Source organism: Stegodyphus dumicola, chromosome X1 (genome assembly GCF_044657685.1).
Source record: "Stegodyphus dumicola isolate Sdum_Otavi_A_Nest chromosome X1, ASM4465768v1".
NCBI classification, from domain to species: domain Eukaryota; kingdom Metazoa; phylum Arthropoda; class Arachnida; order Araneae; family Eresidae; genus Stegodyphus; species Stegodyphus dumicola.
This window is the reverse complement of record NC_140780.1, coordinates 117143103-117165234: the sequence shown is the minus strand read 5'-3', so window position 1 is coordinate 117165234 and position 22132 is coordinate 117143103. Positions and strand designations below refer to the sequence as shown.

Here is a 22132-nt window from a genome sequence, read left to right as displayed (position 1 = left end):
ATTTGTAAGTCTTTCTGTGAAAAATTGCATTTTGCTACTATCTATACTTTTCACATTATTGAGTTTTTGCTTTTCTTTTGCTTTTAGAACACCTGTTTATGTGTATTTATGCTCCACAATCTCGAAAAATTAGCAGTCACTTTTGCCATATACCTGTTGCATTAAAGTATCTTTTTCACGATTTTACAGCAGGTCATTAAGAAATTTTGTGTGCATTCATGATATTTTTGTATTTTATAAAAATTTCCTTCATATTTAAGTATAATTTTTGCTATTAAAACTTTTTATTCTTTCAGGTAAAAAATATGGAACTCTGTAAAGTTATTCAGACAGAACGTGAAGTCTGCATGAATATCAAAGTACAAATGAAAATGCTACAGTCAGAAGCTAAATATATGAGGTCATAGAAATAATGAATATATTCATGAGTATTTTAAGTGTTTCAGGAAATTTGTTGACAGTAAATTTTCACACATTAGGACAGCATTACAACATTAATTTGGCTAATGTTGGGTTTCAATCCAAATACAGATATCAGATAAAAAATTCTGCCCCTCCACAAGTATAAATAGTTCATGTCTCAACAGTAGGCAAACTGCAAGAACAGTTTGTCTCATAGTTCATTTGTGATTCCTAGGATGCTCTATTTGGGTTTTTAACTTACGAGTTGATTTCCATACATTCTGAATGGGATTTATGCTTGTCATTTGGACTAAAGTTTCAGTTGGTGTCAAACTTTTTTGGTAATTTTTTTAATCATTTTCTAAAATTTAGGAATAAAAACAGAATTAGTCTTATTTAATATCCTGTTGTTTATGAAGTAAATGTGATTATCAAATTTCAGTTATCTATATAATGTAAAAATATGTACTTTGTGTATACATTTTGAAATCATAACTGGTAATAAATAAGGCTGTACCACGGAGTATAATGAAGGAGGTGAAACTGCCTAGTAGAAAAACGGTCTTAAAATGTTGCGTTCACTAGATGGCGCTGTTGTTCCATCTTAGTAGCTCCAAATGTAAACATTTATTGAGTAGCCATGCGGTGAAACTTACTAACTTTTGAAAAAATGTTTATGTTTTTAATGTCATGGATTGCGATATTATCAGCGTTATAATATTCTGCTCACTAATGATTGTATTTTATTCCTCAAATTATAAAATTAATTTACAGCTTTCATGCTGTAAGGCTTGTAGTACTTTTTATGAATGATTAATTTGAAGATTTATGAATGGTTAATTTAATGATTATTTTTCAGTCCCTCCCCCTTAGAAAAATAATCATATTACTAGTAATAATACTTGCTGTATATATGTTAAATTTAATTAGAATAGTTTCTTCGCGTCTCTCATTTTGTAAAATGCTTAGATACACAGCTTGGTATAAACTGTGGCGAAATATTAATGAAGCTTATAGAATTTTTTGCTTCACTCAGTAAATTTTCTTTACTATCATAATAAGTTATTCTTTTTTATGAATCAGATGTCAGTTTTGATTTTGATATTTTTATCGTTTTCTGTTAAAAATTTCCATATATTTGTTATTTGAGAAGTATGTTTCAAATTGATTTCAAAAGATTTTAAAATAGAATTTGGATTTGAATTCAGTTAAGTATTCTGAACGCTTGGTTATGCTGAACTATATTATTCATAATTAAATATAAAGAGTAAAAAATATTGACTAATTCAATCTATCTTTAATTTTGTCCTGCTTGAACTGACTTCTAACCAATAAATGCAGTATTTTAACTAAAAATATAATGCAGATCTTTTTTATTTTAAAAGTACATGTCCTCTTTTCTTTCCAAAGGAGGAAAATTCTATCCTATTCAATAGCCTAAAAGATGAATTTCTTATGTTCAGAAAAATTTTATCACAGCTATAATGTTATATTTTCTCGCTGTTAAGTTTCAAATTGGTACATGTAGCTTTTTTGAAGAAAAAAAAATGCTTTGCATGTGTTATGTTTTACTGGAAAAGATCCCCTATTTTTTATTTTCATTTATTGAACTGATCATTTACTAATAGACTCTAATTACATTTGTTGCAAAACTACCAGTTTAATATCAGAATACCTAATGTATGCTTGCTGCGGTATTTAAAAAATATCATTAACTACCGTAATTTCCGGAAGAAAGTCCGCATCAGTGTAAATGCTGCACTCGAGAAAAATGGCGTGAAAAAAATTTAAATTACACAGAAACGCCGCAATAGATTAAATTGCGCGTGACATTGTCGTGGGCCGTATAGATGCAAAAACTCAACCTAAGTCCTGATATATGATAAAGTTAATTTTAAGCAGCACAGTGTTCATTTCCATTTATTATGAAAACCTACTTCAAATGGAAAAGAAGGGGAAATGAGTTAATCTTCTTTTCTGTAAATGAAATAAAAAGGCAAATATTCCATCATTCTTGCATAATTCCAGAAATTTATTTAACTTTAAAATCTCAGGATTGCCTGCTTTCATGCACGAAATGCAAATGCACATAAGTTTTACAGTCAAAAGTCGTTAATTCGGACACCCATAATCCGGAATGATCTATAATCCGGACCTCAAAGCTAAAAACTTTCTGCGCATGCGCCGCGTTGGCACATGCGCACAGGCGTTTTAGGCGTGCGCGTAAGACCTTGACTACTGTGCATATGCGTGTGCGCAAGTGCAGAATACGTTTTCGCCTGCGCATGTAATGTATAACGGACGGTGTAAGCTAAAATTATCTAATTATCTATTTCAGTTAATGTTAATGATTGCGTTGTTCCTTACTCTTCGAATTGGATCCCGCTTATTATTTTTTGCAGACTGTAAGAGCAATTTTATAAAAGTAAACTTGAACTTTCGATTATGTCAAATAGAATTTCCGATGCTGGAACTTCCAAAGGATCTACAAAACGAAAGTATGTTTCGATGTCCAACAAACAAAAAGTGGAATTGCTGCAAAAAATGGATAAAGACATGAAGAATGTGACAGAGAGGTTAGTGAAAAACAAAAAAATTTCGATTGACAAGTTAGTACAGGGTTGCCACGCTACCTGGAAAACCGGGAGAACCGGGAAAAGTCAGGGAATTTGAAAATTGACCAAAATATTCAGGGAAAAGTCAGGGAATTTAAGTATTTTTGTCAAAATCTGGAAAAGTCAGGAAAGTTCATACAACGATCCCGCCAAAAAAAGCGATTTTTGCGCCAACGTCGGAAGAGGTAACTTTTTTGGCGAATTATGTATCACGTGAGTGTCATTCGGGTAGCTGGCATAGAGCCAATTTTCGCAGCTCCAATTTGATTGTCTTTTAGAAAGGCAAAGCAACTTTCCCGCAACTTTTGGTTTCCAATATTCTCGAGAATCGCATGTGCAGTGCATGAACTAAAGAAAGTACCTGTTCTCGTATAAAACAAAATGGGTTTAATCCTAGTATACGGTACTATGGAGGTTGGAATCAAAGAATATGTATTGTAAAGAAGGAAAACCTCTCTGCAACAGACGTGGCTGTGGCTCCGTTCCATCATAGAGGGAAACAGCTGTGCATGTCTGATATATCTGTCACCAAAGCTCGAAACCGGTGTCGAAGTTCGAAGGTCACGTTATCAAGAGTTCATAAAATGAATATCGTTTAAAATTTCTTTAACCACTTGCGCTAAAAAGACGTGCCACGCACGTCAAGATGCTTTTGTCTCAAACCGCGAGCGACGTGAACACCACGTCGATAAGCATTTATCGCAAAAATGAAAATAACGTGGTGCACACGTCGCCTAACGAGATTGTTTATTTCTCGAGTTACAGCTCTGTATTGCACTCGCAGATGCGGAGCGGCGTAAATGAGACACTTTACCACTTGTTATATTGTAGCGCACGGCACCGCAACCGTGAAGTTAGCGCAAGTGGTTAAACTCTAAAGGAAAATAAAATATTTTTTGGCGCAAGTAAATTAATTCATAGATTAGTTATTTTCAGAGAAAAAAAAAAAAAAAAACTACAAAAATCCGTTTTTAAAATTATTGCGAAAAATCCAAGAAGAAAGTCCTTTGATAAAACGTTTCTTCTTGGATTTTTCGCAATAATTTAAAAACAGATTTTCGTAGTTTTCTTTTTGTCAAAGAGCGTTTCTTCTTAACACGTGTTTCTCAATTTCCTGTACACATCGCGGAGAGGGAAATTCTGACCGCCAGGTTCCGTCGCCAAATCCCTTGGCAAATTTTCCCTCCGCATTCTAGCGGCGTAATAGCATTTTACTTGTATGGAACCTTTTCTTCTTTACATAGACGTTCTTTGGTTAGAATAATAATGGGATTTGGCGACATCTTGATGCGCAGTAAACGGGTCATTTTGGTCTTGGCGACAATTTTCAAAATCGTGCCAAAGCCTTACCGTATACTAGAATTTTACCGCAAAATCTTTTTAAACCCCCTTTTTTTTTCTTTTTAATAAATACCTTGCCATTTTGCAGTAAAATAAAAAAATAGTAATCAGTCATCTAGGCTAGCCATGTAATATAACTATATTCGCTAAAATATAGATGATTATTCTAATTCAATTTTTAAGTAATTATTTTTATGTTATTCATATAATTTAATGTTGCTTCTTCCCTCTAAATTTATTTATTATTAGTAAATAATATTTCCAAATTTCAGGAAATTTTCTCTGGCATAATCCTGAAATTAATTATAGCAGTATGATGACATACCATCACGAAATTAAATGCACATATTTTTTCCTTATGTATGCTGCAAAATAAATATAAAATACCTCAATTTATTAAAATAGATTTCTTTCTTTTGTTTAGCTGCAGAATGTCTGCAAAAAAAGCCTTATTTTATTCCAGATTGGGAAGATTCTAATCTCAATCTTCAGTGGAGAAAACAACAACTATTATAATTATATTTGTGTTTTCAAGTGTTAAGGTTTTAAGAGCATACCTCACGTAAATTAAATTTACCTAAAATCTAACCTAACTATTTAGCATTGCGTTGTGATTTATAAGGACCGGATTAGCCTCGTGTTGAACTGGTGATGATCATGAGTAATAATTAAATAAAACATACATTTGTTATCCAATATATATATCTTAAATTTTATTAAGTTTCTTAAGTGGAAAACTAAACAAAATTATCAAACAAAGTATACCAAGAATAATTAAGAATAAATGTCCTCTGGGATTTATTGAATAATTAAGTGAATTTGCTACACAATACAAGTAATACCATAATTAATTTACCTCTTAGCACAGCCAACGTACATTACGCGGATAGACTGGAATTTTATTGAAACACACCTGGAAAACCTGGAAAAGTCAGGGAATTTCATTCTCCTGTTTGAGTGGCAACCCTGTTAGTAGGTATTCTCGGCACAGCAATTAACGGGACTTGAACAGCGGGACTTTGTAACTGAACAAGAAATTAAATCTGTTTATAGAATTAAAGAGAAAGTATTATCACATAAAATGAAGCAACTTAAACAACTTACATTGAAAGAAATGTTTAATAAAGTAAACAAATAAATATCAAGCTTCTTTTTTTTTTTTTTTTTTTTTTTTTGTAAATTTTGATACCCTTTAGATCATAATTGTTCTTTATTTCATAAATTACGGTTTCATATTTTTAATTTTAGAATTTCTGCATGCTATCTTACAAGATTTAAACTGATGATCTATAATCCGGAAAAATCGATAATCCGGAATCGCCGAAGTCCCGACGAGTCCGGATTAACGACTTTTGACTGTATAAAATATTTAACTAGTTTCCAATTTAAAGCTCTGTGAAATATTTAACTAATTTACAATCTGTTACTTTTTAAATACCCTCTTATTTACTAGCAATCCAGATGTTCTGTAAAGTTATATAAATTCGTCTGACTGTGATCAGGCATGATATAAATGTTGCTCACCTTTGGAGCTCTAAATATACTTGGATTCTTGATTTCGAAGCTTTTATTCTTCTGCCTAACAGATGTATAACCACTGTTGCATCCAGGGACAAAGCATGTTGCATTACAAGAATTACTCATGATGGAAATTGATATCAAATCAATATTTTCTGTATTGATGCCTATGTCAAATCCTACGAAAAGTAGAAAAGCTAACGATTGCAGCGCCCTCTATAAATAATGCTACAAAAGTGGACCATTTTGGGGAAAAGTTGTAATACCAGTTTCCCCTCCTTCTTTATACTCCGTGGGCTATACTATTACTTATAGTTGGGCAAATTTTCCGTAACCGGCACTTGGCGATTTTTTAGCTGCCATCTTAGATTTCAAAAACACGCCAAAGGGCGTTTTTTCTAAATCCAAGATGGCGGCCAAAATTGTTTTCCCTGTCCGAGGGAAATCGGAGAGGGAAAACAGCTCTGACCTACCAAACATGCACAAAATTTGAAAACACGGACTTATCGAATTTATGGTAACATCGAGACACTACTCATCGCTGTTTCTTCAGATATCATCTGCGAATTATCAGGGTAACTGCAAATAATAAGAAAAACAAAATATAACATTTTTTTGCTGAGCACAAGTTTAAGAAATATTAAATGAAATTCCTTAAATTACATTAAATATAACTGCTTAATGTTGTCAAATATACGATTTGCAGAAATCAGCTTTACAAAATACAGTTTCATGCTTTAAAACTAAAAAAATATCTAACATAAAATAAATCAAGAAACCTACTCTTTTATAAATACCTAAACTATTTTTATAAATCTAGAAATAACTTAAAACATACAGTAAAAGTAAAACAAAAATTTCTCAGTATCAATTATTACTTAACTTATATAATAATTATAAGTTAAGTAATCATGTTAAACTAAGAATTTACTTTATTCTCTTTAGCATCCTCTCACAATATATGAAACTAAAGTTAATTTATATCATAATATATATTAAATAATAATATAAAAATATTAAATTGTATTAATAACAAAGTAACACTTATGCTGTTATCACATCTATAGACGCGTGCGCTTACCCGGGACAATTCCGAGAAACGAGATTCTAGTAGCACGGCTTTAAGCGGCATCCTTCCGAGAAATGTTTCGTCTAGCTAGGAGGAACGTGTCCCGGCTACGAGCAACATTTTAAAACTTTTCCCAAAATGTTCCGGCTGGAGACGTGTTCCTCGAACATTCAACCAATCAGACGAAAGGTCAGCTTCTGAAGGATCATGGGTAACTTTCAACATGGCGATGGCTCTCACTGCGAAGTGATGGACGGTGGAAATAGAGGCCGATTTAATTATTGCTGTATTGTTGTAATACAACTGCCTGAGTCATTTTTTAAATGTGTATATATTCATTAAATATATAATCGTGGAAATTTCAGAGTTGACAGTATTTTACGATGTTCTTGCATTTCGGATTTGTTTACAAATTGTTCGTAGCCAAAAGTTCGCCAAATTTGTCATATTTCGTGCTGATCGTGTATTATAACACCGTTATATAATAGAATTTTATTTCTTAAATTTAAGTTGAATAATTTTTTTAAATCCGTTTGTATATGCACGGCTTTTCTCCTAATTACTTATCTTTTAAATTGTTAACTGCATAATCAGTGACACATTTTAAACAGCATAAAAGATGCATAAAAAAGAAAAGCATAGCTTATGTAATAATGAGAATACTCATTAAATTTGTCTATTATTTTCATGTTGTTAATGAAATACTTTTTGAATTATAAATACATTAGAAACTATACTTTTATTGTAAATGCTACATATTGAAACATTGAAAATTTATGGATTTATTATTATGCATGATGAAAAACATTTGTATATACATTCATTAATATAAATCTTATTCATTACATTAATACTAATAAATATATATTAACAACTTCTAAAACATCACATCTCTCTATCTGTATGTAAATATATGACTTATTAGATGTGTATATATATATGTATGTATGAATACAAAAATGAACATCGCCAAAAAGTTTATTTGAAGTTACTTTTAATTCAGATAACGATTATGTAATTGGCAGCAACTATAGTTATCAGTTCTTTGCAAATTATTATGGGTATGTAATAATCAGTTGAAAAATAATTGATGAGTATTTGAGTACTAAAGAGTGTACACATTTTGTTATTGGGTTAATTCATAATTATATCATACGTATGATCTGCGTAATAAAAACATGACTAATAAATAATAAGAAATGTAACAGCTGTTCATTTATAACATTTGATTACTTAAAACAGTGCACTATTGATTATCACCTTCATGTCTGTTTACATAATGAATTGCACTTTCCAATTAAGTGCACGGACCTACTAGTGGCCGAAGCGTCGTTGAACACTGGTAGTTCTGTCTCAGGTTAGAATGCCGCGAACGGGCTGGCTACATGATATTTCCTTGGTTTGCCCCATTTGTAACTGGTATACGAGCCAGTTTTAAAAAATCTTCTACAAAGGGATCCCTCCTGTTGTTATCCCTCAAGGCTTTGCGGTAATCACATAAAACCAACTGAGCCCACCAGCGGCCGAGCGGTAAAGTCGCTGAACACTGGTAGTTCGGTCCGAGGTTCAAATCCTGTGAACGGGCTGGCTGCATGGACACTTTCGTGGTTTTCCCCATGTGTAACGTGTATACGAGCCAGTTTCCCTTAGAAAGTCCTCCCCGAAGGCATCCCTTCCCTTAGGCAGATAGCCCTAGTGTGCTTTGCTGTAATCTCAATAAACCAAACCATAAAACAAACTCATGATGTGAACACCTAATTTCTAGAGTTGGTATAATTAATGTGTTTTAGGTATATTACCGAGTGTTCTATGGGACAGTAAACAACTCGCACATGTTTTGATTGCTCGTGTATTCATATGCTTTATTTGATCTTTTTTGCTAAATAGTATCTGCTGGCTGTGAGGAGGTAAATATCAGCCATATAGATTTTTGTCATTTGAATGGACAGAACAGTAATTATGAGCCATAAAGTTAGTCAGAAAATGCTTTCACCAGGTCACACATTTTCCAGTGAGCCATCAAATTTTCATTGAAATGCAGACAACAGAAAATACACATAAGCGATGTGTGATAAGTAGACTTATCCAGCACATGTTTTTAAACTATTCTTAGTGTATACAGAATTTGGCTATTACTGATGTAATTGATTGCTATAACCAGAAGTGAAGTCTGTTACATGAAGTGCCAGAGTGGAGATCAAAGTGATTAACTTGATAGCAATCACCTTTCTATTATCTTCCATTACTAACAATAAAGTTTAAAACGAAAAGCGTGTGAGTGATACAAAACAACACGAAGAAGCGAATGTCACTTGAAAGGAAACGTCACTTTCGCCAATCTGAGCAATAACTGATTTTTGTTTGGCTTTCAGCCTGTTTGCCAAGTGAAGATGGTAACCCTATTTCGCCAAAGGCCGTTTCTCAGAACCTTTGCTACAAACGTTTTGTCCGAGCAGCAAACAGCTAATGTGATAACGCTTTTACTTTGTCACGAGACATCCTTTCTGCGCATGCCCAATTTTGGCGCCGAAAGTTGCTGTGACCGGTTATGGTTGCAGTGAACGATGAACTCAGGTCGTTAAGTTAATAATTTTGGCCGATATTTATTAAGAAGTTCATGCAAGCTTTTGTGAATAGAATTATTGAAATTAGAACTGCTATTTATTGCCAATAAACAAATATAAAATTGTTATATGGTATAATTTTTCTTATATTCGTACTCTTATGTTTATTCACAATCTACATTTGATTATATTTAAGGTCTTGTTTTTACAGTTCAGAATTTATAATTAATAATACTGCTTTCTAATTTGATTAAAATAAAATGGAGTAAAGTGTTTCAAATAGAATGGTATAGGTTATTTCGCTGCAAACAATTATACTAAATGTACTCTTTCCCATTGGGTTCTACTTATGTGAAGTGCCCCAGTAGCACTGTAATATTCACTTTGCAGGGCACTTTGCATAATGCACACTAATAGTTAGGTAGCTAGGTACCTTTCGCATTTGAGAATTTAGCGCCGAGCAGTTATTAATCATCCGTAATGCTCCTTCTGTCTGCCTATTTGCAATTCTAAATTACGTTTTTGGAAAAAAATTAATTTCGAAACTAAAAAACATTTTTTTAATGAAAATGTAACTTTTTTTAAAGCTTCATTTATTAGCTAGAATGGTTCTGGTTTACTTATCAGTATTATCACAGTGAGTAAAATATTATCACTGGCTTATCAAACATTAATAACAATATAAATAGAGTCTTGGCCCGATTGAGTAAATGTAAGAAGACCAGCTAAGAAAACTTATAGTCACATAATAGGGTTTAAAAACGATGTTTGACATTTCAGCGAATTTTCAGTAATGCATCCCTGTCATTAACTTCACATGGATTGCCAAATATTTTCGAAGGCACTTTCAATTTCGTAGCCTAGTATTAGCCACTTTTGCAGTTATTGCAGCAAGCCCTACATCAGAAACAACAACCATTTAATGCACATTGGTCTCAAGTGTCTTCCCAGTACAGGATTTACGTATAAGCTACACAAGCTGTAGCTTTGGGTATTCAAATTTCTTTGCCTCTCTAAAATTAAAATGTAGTATAAATATAGTATTAAAATATAGTATAACAAACTTATAAAGGGCCCCATATTTCAAATATCTTAGGGCCTTATCAAGTCTAAATCCAGCTTTGTGTCTTCCCTAGAAAGTAATTTATGCTAAATAATTCAGGTGAATATGAGAGCTTCAACAAAGGTTCACCATGCTCCAACCCACTGCTTGACAAAATTTCACTTAATACTCACATGCATGAATGACATAATGGGCTGGAGCCACTTGGATTGGAATCATAAACAATGGCTCAGTGTCATGGGGTTATCTTCAGAAATCATGGGAAATCTGGCCTACAAAAATCTTACTCTCCCATTTTGGGGAGTAGTAGGTATAGGCTCAGTAAACAGTCATCCACTTACATATTAAAGGTGAAGCGGTAAGCAACATGTGACTGAGTAGCAGTGAGTTCTTCTGGACCCATAGTCTGCGCTGAGATCTCGAAGACGTCTTTATAAGAAAGGACACTTCATCCATAAATACAGCTTCGAGATTCTAGATCACAAATGCTCTGTTAAAAGAATCGAGCAAGCCAACTAGATATCTAGTTTGCCTTGAATCAAGATGGTTTGATAAGGAGTACATCATAACAGGGCCATTCCTAGGCCATTGGATGCCCGAGTACTTTTATAAGATTGCTGCCCCAAAATTTAAAAAAAATGCTCAATGATTACTAAAATTTATATTTCGTACTTACTAAATACTTACATATGACAAAGTGTATAACAAGTACTAACATATGACAAGTATGTACAATGAATTTGAAATATTTAGATGTCACGGAAGTCCGGCCGCCCCTGATTTTCGAAGCCCACGTACTTTTACGCTCTCCACCCTCACTAGAAACGGCTCTACATCATAAAGATACTTGCACGCATGTGCAAATCGGTGGCTGCTTGATAATCCTGGGTTACCTAAAGAAACCTTGTTAGGAATGCACCTCCTTAAAGACGAACGTCCCTGATGTGTATTATTTTCTAACTTCAGAAAAGCACTCTTCATAAAAGTGCATCCTTATGTAAGTTCAATTTTTGTTTTCATTACTGATTAATTAATTAAGCAGGGGATCAAATAAATCTTTGGCACCTTTATGCAAATTCACTTCACTGGACTTAGTATAAATGTACCCTTTGCAGAAATGTGTGACTCGCGTTTCCGTAGAAAAATCTTGTTTTTCACAAAAGTGCCGAAAATTAATTCCATCCCCTGCATCATTAATTAATCTGAAATGCAAATGAAAACCACATTCACATAAAGAGTCTTGGCTTAAAGTGTCCGTATCCTTACAGAGGTTTCATTTTTAAAAATTAGAGACTGATTTTTGTACAGTTCGCATGCCTTTAAGATTAAGGAAAAGGCACTTGCAAAGGCACCCTTATAAAGAATTTTATTTTTTCGAACAGCGATCGATCTTTATACGATGTGTGGCTGCATGGGTGTTTTCGTGGTTTTTCCCATGTGTAACGTGTATACGAGCCAGTTTCCCTTAGAAAGTCCTCCATGAAGGCATCCATTCCCTTAGGCAGGTAGCCCTAGTGTGCTTTGCCATAATTAAATATACCACACCAGGTGCCTACCAGGAGCACTGGCACAAAATACAGATTTATCTGTTTTCCATTTCTGGCCTTGTTGCCCTATATAAATACGGTTTATTTCGTTTGACTTTTGTTAAAGATAAGAGTTCGAGTCAGCTTGTATATATAACAGAAAGATGAATTTTATTTTGCCGATGCACATAAGAGGCTACCTTTAAAGTGGGGAACTTAACAAAGCAAGGTTATTCGTATTTATGTCATAACGAAAATAAAATTGTTTTTAATATTATAAATGCGAATGCGAGTTTGTTTGTTATGCTTTCACGCTTTAATTACTTAACCGATCATCGTGAAATTTTCAAGAAATATTTTTGATATATTAGAAAAGGTTATAGGCTATAAAATATAACTTATCCTTTGAAACTTAAACTATATTATGGGTTTTATAGTTAAAATGATTGTCGTATAAATATTACATGTTAAACTATGTAAAAGTTCGTCTGTGTGTGCAGGTGCGTGGCTTAAATCACACAAACATTTTATACACAATAAATATTTAATAAACATTTTATTTATAACCTTTTCTAATATACAGGGGTGTAGCTAGAGTTTCCAGCGCCTGGAGACAACTGAAAAATTTGCGCCCCTTTCTGTGTGCCAAGAATGGAAAACATTTCATAAAAAATTTCGTAGCATCGATTAGGTGGCCCTTGGATGCTGCGCCCAGGAACAGATTTCTCCCCTTGCCCCACCCTAGCTACGCCACTGCTAATATATCAAAAATATTTCTTGGAAAATTTCATGATGATCAATTAAGTAATTAAGGCGTGAAAGCATAACAATTATTAATTAAGCGTTTATTAATTTTTATTTGTTTAATTTAATTTATTATTTAAAATCCTTCAGGATTTGCATGTTTGGGCTCTTCTTTCACAAACATTTTTCAGTCATCAGAAAACATACGTAGCAGTTTTACTAGATTTCGTAGCGATACACTTCGTGTAAATACAAAATATCCGTGGTCTATAGATATTGAAGAAGGGCAGTATTTACTGAAATTTTACACGGAGTGTATTTTTAAAATTCACGTGGAGTTGAAACTTATTTAATGACATCAACGCTAGTGAAGCCGTGGATAAAAGCTAATAAAACTATAAAACATGACGCCATATTAATTTAATTTACTGGAAAACAAGTCTGAGAAAAATTAATCATTATTAATAGGAAGAGTTATAGGTATTTCTTCCTCTTTAAAGCGGTCCTTAATGGTTTAATCGGAAGCCTGCCCGCCTAGAAATCATGAGGTTAGGAGTTCGAAACTTGGCGAGAGCAACGTATATTTTTCCTGCCTATTGGCGCCCGAAGTAAAATGTGGTAGACTATAAATATGTCACTATCAGGATTTAGCAACTGGTCCTTACCTTCCTAGTCATCCCTGAAGTGGGGGAGAATGTAAGGAATTTTCTCCTTTATTATCGCATGCCTTCGTGGTGTAATTAGAAATAAGTACTGCTAGCAATCGAAAATTCAGCTAGGGTATTGCACCTTTTTCATATTCTGGCTAGGCAAAAGAGTACCAGGGGGAGCAGAACAGCCAGGCCACTGATTAAGAGGAGAGGCCTCCGAAGAACCTTAAGTTTTTAAGTATGTATTAAAAAAGATGAAGCTAAAATGTGGTCTGTATTGGGAGAATCAATCCTTAACTCATATTTGGCAGTAAAGATTTTTTTTGAACAGTTTATGTTTCAGTTGCTCCATGCTAGAGAAGCTTTTCCAAGTTGAAGTGGATTAAAAGCTATTTTCGATCAACAATGTGCCAAGGTTTAATGGTTTGTCAGTCTTTTTGCATTGAAAATACGGTAGCTAAACATGTTAACGAATTTTTGACAAAACTATAAACAAATTTTTGTAAGTCAAAATTCATTAAAAACAGTTACAGCTTTTTTATTTATAGAAAACTTAACAATTTTTAAATCGTCAAAAATAGCTGATTAATAAGCTTTTTTAAGTATAAATTAGTTTGCTAAATTTAATTTTTTCCCTTAATCTTAAGACTTGCTTTTCAAATCAATTCAAATATTTAATTTTAATTAAATAAATGTTAATTTAATATTTGTGTTGACATTTTGTATGGTGATCATTACGATATAGGGTGACCAAGTGAGATTCCCATCCTAAGCTTCGATAATTAAGTCTGGCACTGCAGATAGGATTTTGCTTATTTGCCCTATTTCTTACTTCAAACGTAATGATTTTACAAAATTACATTTTTTATTTGTATAACTCTTCCATCCTTAGAACAGTCAATATATTAAGCATAAAACCTATTTCAAACATTCTGTGTGTGTGTATTTATGTTTTATTTAAGCTAATAGAAAATATTTAATAATGGAAATTTCCTTCATCCAGAGTCAGTTTACAATCCATAAAAGACAATAAGATCAATAATAATGTATAAATAATGTAAATAAAGAGTCAAATGCATAATATATTTTAATAAATGGAGTTGGAAATTGCAGATATGTGAATCTTGAAATAAATATTGATAAACAAAACAAACAGAATACAAATTTACGCTTATTTTAAAATTGAATGATAGAGGCAAAGTTAAAATGAAAATAAACATTATCAATGAAGAGTAACATTACTTATACTACATTAAGGGGCAGCAAATGTGTAAATGTAAATGTGTGCATTAGTGGTATTTATGACTTTGCACTCATGGGGGGGGAATCAGAATTTTTTTAATAGGTAAAGAAGTTAATGCGATAAATAAAGCTAAGGAAATTATAGATATGTTGTCCTCTATTAAAGACATATGTGTTATTTTGTTCCATTTTCACATTGGTCTTGTAATTGAATTTTAAATTAAGAAGGAATCTGTGTGCTTTTTCAGGAGAGGGAAGTTATGCTTTATAAAATTATATAAGTATGCAATATTTACAATTAAACAGGAAATGAGAGCTGTATGAAAAAACTATTAAAAAGAAGGGAATTTTTAATTTTTTGACAGGATGAAATTTAAAATGCTTATCAGCAATTAAAGTCATGGTTAATAAAACTTAGCTGAATATTAAATATATTTAGCTGAATATTAAATATCAAATTTATTGAGAATAAAAATTGAAGCTAACAGAATGAAAATAATAAATTAAAAAATTTATTTACATGCATACAATTTTATGTTAAATATACTGAAAATTTTCATACGAGAATACAAGAATAAAGAATTGTTTTATTAAAGAGTCTTGAAATAACTGTAGCTTTTTCTTTCACTTTTAAATTCAATAACTTTTAAAATTACAGTGATATTTATAAAAGCATAATAAAAATAATTTGATTAAACATTCCTTTTACATATTAAGTCAACTAATATTACATACTACAGCTCATGAAATTTTTCTGCTATTTAAAAAAAAAGGATTTTTCTAAAAAATTCTTCTTTATGTATATATAACTATAAATGTATCAGTTAATTTTTTCCATAATTATGTTTTATGAAAATATTCTTAAACTATTGAAAAGAATGAAATTTTCTTCATTTTCAAATGATTATGAGATGGATTTTAATGTAATGCTGATAAAGAAGACATTTTTAACATTAAAACAGAAAAATCTAAAATAGCTAAAACATAGACACCTTGGATAAAAATTTGCAAAGGAAAAATTATAAATATTAATTAAAATAAAATTTTCATAGCACATAATTTTAGCATTTTAGTAAAAAATTATAAAAATTGCATCATTATACTTTACATACAGCCACTTTATTGAGATATTTATTTCAATATTAAATATATAAATTTCATGTTTCATTTCCTGTTTATCTATTTCAATATCTTCTAACTTAACAAATTTTGTCTCAAATCTCAGATAATGCATTAATTCTATATTTTGCAATTACTTTCACAGAACATATGAAATTAACAAGATGCTATTAATTTTGCATGAAGGCTTTCCATATAAAATTAACTTCTCAGATTTTCTACATTTATATAGTTCTATATAAAAAGAACATCCATTTCAGAACCTAATATGACCAATATGAAATAATAATACATAAGTTATAATTTTAATAGTCACAGCATACTGAGATATTACATTTGACTCATTGTAGAACCATAGCCTGCATACCCAGCAATGCAATCATTACCATAGTCTTCATATCCAATGATGCAATCATTTTCAAATTTTAATAGTCACAGCATACTGAGATATTACATTTGGCTCATTGTAGAACCATAGCCTGCATACCCAGCAATGCAATCATTACCATAGTCTTCATATCCAATGATGCAATCATTTTGCTTATCATCTGATAAGCTTGCTTTAAATTGATTTCATTAAAGGGTACAATAAAATACCTGCCATAGCTTTTCAGTTTATTGGCATCTAACTTTATGGCACTAAGCACAGCAACTGAAAAATTAGTCACAAGATTTGTGGCTTAATTGTCTGATTTTCCGAGATTTAGGTATTAAGTTTTTATTTTTACTGACATTCCTCTTTGGAAAGTCACTGGGTTTGCTTGATGCAGCTACTTGCCCTGAAGATGGTTAGCCTGGCTTTTCACAGCTTAATGACACTAAAATGAAGCTTGCTGCAGGGTGGTGAATTTTACTGCATAACTAAGCAAATAGCTCCTTCACATTTACAAGTCTGCTGCTTCTGCACACCTAATCAGCTGGAAGGGATAAAAATTATAAACATAAAATATTACAAAATCCATTCACAACAAATTTTATATTTTAGTTCATTTATTTATTGAATAAAATAAATGTTAAAGTAATTAAAAAGCAGCACTGAATTAAAATATTAGTAATACTCATAATGTAATAACGGCCCACCAGCGGCCGAGCGGTAAAGTCGCTGAACACTGGTAGTTCGGTCCGAGGTTCGATTCCCGCGAACGGGCTGGCTGCATGGGTGTTTTCGTGGTTTTCCCCATGTGTAACGTGTATACGAGCCAATTTCCCTTAGAAAGCCCTTCACGAAGGCATCCCTCCCCTTAGGCAGATAGCCCTGGAGGCTTTGCCGTAATTAAAATAACCTAACCATAATGTAGTAACACTGATACTACAAACGCTAAATTAAACGAGTATTGAGACTTTAAAGCATTAGAAATGAGTGAGTGTTAATACAATGGTTAGCATTTTGGATGCATTCATGTCACACATAGAGAAAATTAAGAAAACTTCTATGCAACCAGTCTATTTGGCAGGATACAGAAGTAATAAACATGTTTAATAATGAAACATAACTGAATAAAATATTAATAATTAATTAGGGGAAATTTATAGTTTTGTTCTTTTGTATTTCAGTTAATATTTCTATTGTGAAAACTATCTGACTTAATACACTGTTCACTTTCTCTTTGCCAGTACTAAACATTAATTCTGAATTATAATAGATTTTCTACCTGCTCTGTTGTTCATTCACAATGGGAATGGCTTGAGTTAATTTCTTCTGCGTTTATTTCATTTATAACCTCCCAAAGTTTTCAACTACATTTTATCCTATAGTTCCAATCTGAGGTAATGTGGTGCAGATATCCTGTGTTAAACTGTCATAATAATAGTACTATAGACATTTTCATTGTCTGCAGATAATCGAAACCATTATTAAAGAGGGACTACTGCACATTATTGTTAAGAAATATGTCACATTTACTTTCTTCAGCTTGATTACTTTTTAACTTTAACAAGTTAATATTTAAGTACTAAACATTAAATATAACACAGTTATAGCTCTGAAGCTATGTGACAGATGCAACGAGTGAAAGCTCTGAAGTCAGATTCCAATTAGTCTGGGTCGTATTTATTTTGCATATAAAACAATACATGTGAATTCTAGTTAAATAGAACCAATGACTAAAAAACACTTGTTTTAAAAAATGTAGTTTTCATATTACATATCAATACAAAATAGCGTATTAAAGTAAATTCGCAGCTGCCCGGATGGTATAGTGGTTAGGGGAGCCTGAGTACAATACCGAAGGACCCGGGTTCAAATAACGAACAAGACTCCTTTGAAGGGACATGTAAATTGTCTGTTCCTTCATAGGAGGCAAAGGTGGCCTGCCGATTAGAAAGACCACGACATCAGGCCTTAGGAGTGGCCAATGCCGGCATAGGCAAGCGCCCGCCATTGGGAAAAAAAGTACATGTGCAAGAAATGGAGTTATTCTGATGCTAATGGTTTCATAAAATTAATCATTCTTTTCTGATAACTCAATTCATAATTATAATGTGGTGAAGAAATAAAGAATATCAAATCCCATTTACTTTTCCGAACCAAAGTATGAAAGTAACAGCGCAGTGTATAAAAATGTTGAACAACTGCATCGTCTGTTAACACAATTATAACTGAAGTGCTGTTTTGAAGAAGGGTATGGAGTTTTAGGCCAATTAGCATATACTTTGATGCTTCTTATTTCATTAAAGCTAATTTGTATATATAGGCATAGTAATGTTTTGTTCGTCAGCATTTTATGAATTATTGACAATTTCAAAACAACAAGCATAAATATGCAAAATAAAATAAGGAACTGTATAACTTCAAGCTCATATAAATTGGAATACCTTATGTTGGAGCATTGCTAAACTCATACTTAAAAACATAAATAATCCTGCTCTTTCAGAAAAATTTAATTGCCATGACAATATAACTCTATTGTAAGTAGGTAATTTATTTCTGTAAAAAAAATGTTATGCCCTTTCTAGAAAAAACATGAGCACACATATTTACCATACAACATATTCCTCAAAGTATAACACAATGGCTTCAAATAATATTAATTACAAAGTTTGATTTCATTTCTTTTTTAACCAGGTTGCCTTCATGGCCATATGACATACAATATATTCTTTAAAATAAAGACTAATGCAACAGATTGAAATAACAAATTTAAAAGTTTTGCCCCATAAGTGAAAACATAACTTTGTGAAATAAATCTTGCATTCAATTTAAAGCCATGAGAAATGATGTTTGACAAATACTAAAGAAGGTTTATTTATATTTTTGATGCATTAGATATGAACCTGATTTAATGGAAAAAACTTTAATATGGGGATAAGTTGGAATAGCTTTAACTTCTTTTATAAGCTGAAGTTTGTTTAGAACAAAATGTTTTAATGACAAGTAAATTTCCATCATTTGTAAATGATTATATTATTATAAAATACATTTTAACGAGATACTAACAACTATGACATTTTATGCACAAAAAGAGTAAAAATTAGCCAGTTATTATTTGGCTTTGCGGTGGCATGGAAGCTTTGCTTCTTCTCCCAGCATAAATTCTTCGGTGGTACACTACTATATTGTCAACAATATTATTTTCATATTAGTTCCACAACAGTAAATTAACTTTTTCCAGTTCAGAGTTTGAATGCACTAGAAAGGTTTTGTGCACAGTTCGAATTTAAGAAAAATCTCTTTGCTTCAGATATATAATTTCAGCTTAATATTCTAATGATTTACTTTTTTGAAATCGTACTTTACAGCAATATCCATTTGACTTGGGAGAAAAGGTTAAGAATTTTTATCTTTATGTGTAAGAATACAGAGTTATTAAAACAAGTGGTAACATAATTAAATTAGTTCAAATGATATTTAATGCATCTCCATATCTATTTAAATATTTTCATTTAATATGTATTTAAATGCATTAATAATTTTATCGTTAGAAGTCTAGTAAAAGTAAGAAAAAAGCTATAATAAATTAAATGCTGTTGTTTTTTTTTTTTTTTTTCAATCTGGAATAACAGAGGAAAATTATAAAGTAGAATTTTCTAAGCAATTTCTTACATACTCTAAGCAACTGAGAATAAATAGAAAAAAGTTTTATTTTTTCAATTAACTCCCCATAAACGTTTTGTGAAAATATGAACTAATAATGATTTGCGATTTTCAAACTTTATTTTCTCTTACCGTAATATTCGAAAAGTAAACCTCATAAACGTTTTGCGAAAATATGAACTAATAATGATTTGCGATTTTCAAACTTTATTTTTTAACTCCCAAAACCCCATAAACGTTTTGCGAAAATATGAACTAATAATGATTTGCGATTTTAAAACTTTATTTTCTCTTATGTTCGAAAAGTAAACAGAAAATTTCCCTTTTCCTCCTTCCGGAAAATTCCCTGTGTGGGTTGCAACAATTATCAGGGTTGCCATATTCTGGCGCATGTACGCTCTCTTCCGATGTAAACAAATCCGAAATTTTGCCAAGTGCCGGTTACGGAAATAGTTGTTATGAGCTTGGTGTTTTAAGCTCTTTTTTTTTTTTTTTTTTTTTTTTTTTTTAATATAAAACTGCAAAAGCACAAAAAATGAGTATTTTACTTTTAGTTATCAGTTATGAATTTGAATGAAATAAAATTTTAAGTGGTTGTGTCAAATGTGTGGGGTATGATGTGTATATATGTAATGTGAACAGTTTTATATGGTATTTGTCAATCATATATTTGTGAACCAAAACATTATTTGTATATTTTTAAAAATTCAGAAATAAAGTATGATCTGTTTCATCTGTTTATATATATATATATATATATATATAAAATAAATGTATTATAAAAGTGGCTGTGATTCAAAATATATACTTTGATATATAAAAAATCCATTTTGATATTATTAATCTTGTGTAGATAAATTTTAAACATCATACTACCGAAAAGGTAATATAAAATTCAGTTTTTATTGTTAATAACAGGTGTGGTTTACTAATTCTCTCACTATGTATTTACATTTTGCATAATTTTATTTAGCATGGAATGGATTTTTTCTGCTCACAGTAGGTTTTGAACCACCATATATCTATATTTTAATCATTGTAAAACTGTAACTGTGTGTAATTTTTTTCTTTTAAATTCTAAAAACATTTTAATTTTTTTACACTGCATCATAAAACAAAGATTATTAAGTATCAAATTCTGTAAATCAAGAAAACATATTCTAGAAACTGAGAATGAAGATATGAAATTTAGGTAATAGAAAGATAGTCTAGAAGCAAAAATTTCTTATATGACCAAATTCCTCATACCACAGTCATGTATAGAGGGATCTGAATGTGTTCATTTTAAATCAAAATAAAGTTATTCTTGAGTTCTTAATTTAATTTGTTAATATTTTCACTGAGATTGGTAAATTATTACAATCCAGTTATTTTCTCAAAATGTTGTATCTTCTAGCCAAAAATTAAAGGCATTTATTGAGCCAACCAATAGCTAACAAACAGTGATTATGATTATCAGAAATGAAAATTACTTGCATAAAAATAATACATTTCCATATAATCTACATCCTTAATTATTACATTTGGCACATTTTGGGGGTTTTATTGTATTTAGTAGCTTGTGTCAGAGTGCTGCAAACTCTGCTACTCTGATAGCATGTTATCGTTTAATCTGTTAGTTAAATCGCAAAAAACTGAAGAAGGTTATAGTAACCTTTTTTCTTGAAGTCTTAATTGAACAAAAAAGGCAAAATTTTTTACAAACGATCTACTACCTGCAGGTATTTAAATTAACATAACAGAAGGTTAAATTCAAATGCAAGTAGTAGATTCCGATACTGCACATAAAACAGACTGATTAAGCTGGCTCAGATTAACAGTGCGAATTTTCAAACTTTGGCTAGCAACACGCTAAAGCCGGAATACAACTTAGAGAGAGCTGGCAATAGTAACAGCAAGACCTTACTACCAGAAGCTTCTAAACTAAGCATTCAGACTCTCAGCTGAAATGTGAAAAGCAACTAATTTGCATTCTGGTGAGGGTGGAAAAAAAGACCTTATAGTAAAGGCTTAATTATAATAATTGTTTAATTAATATACAGGGTGATTATAATTAAAGTTTAAGTTTCAAAACGCTATAAAAAAAGAACCACTGATGAAAATGATGTGAAATTTGAAAGGAATGTTATTGGAAAAGGCGGAAAGCATATGGCCGAAGAAAAAATTTAGTTTCAAAAGTTAGCAACAGATGGCGCTGTAAGGGGCAGAATCACGACGAGAAACGAGAAATGATTCGTAAAACAATG

General features: G+C 31.5%; 1 protein-coding gene across 4 annotated transcripts in view; it reads left to right on the top strand.

Annotated features, from left to right (window-relative positions):
• Window positions 1-20673, top strand: part of LOC118193537 (ralA-binding protein 1-like) — a 125960-nt gene extending 105287 nt beyond the window's left edge. For all 4 annotated transcript variants that reach the window (XM_085807702.1, XM_085807701.1, XM_085807700.1 and 1 more), the window contains exon 15: window positions 297-20673. In XM_085807702.1, the coding sequence (XP_085663828.1) occupies window positions 297-407 (111 nt within the window). In that variant the 3' untranslated portion in view covers window positions 408-20673. The remainder of the gene's footprint in view (window positions 1-296) is intronic.
• The last annotated feature ends 1459 nt before the right edge of the window (window positions 20674-22132 follow it).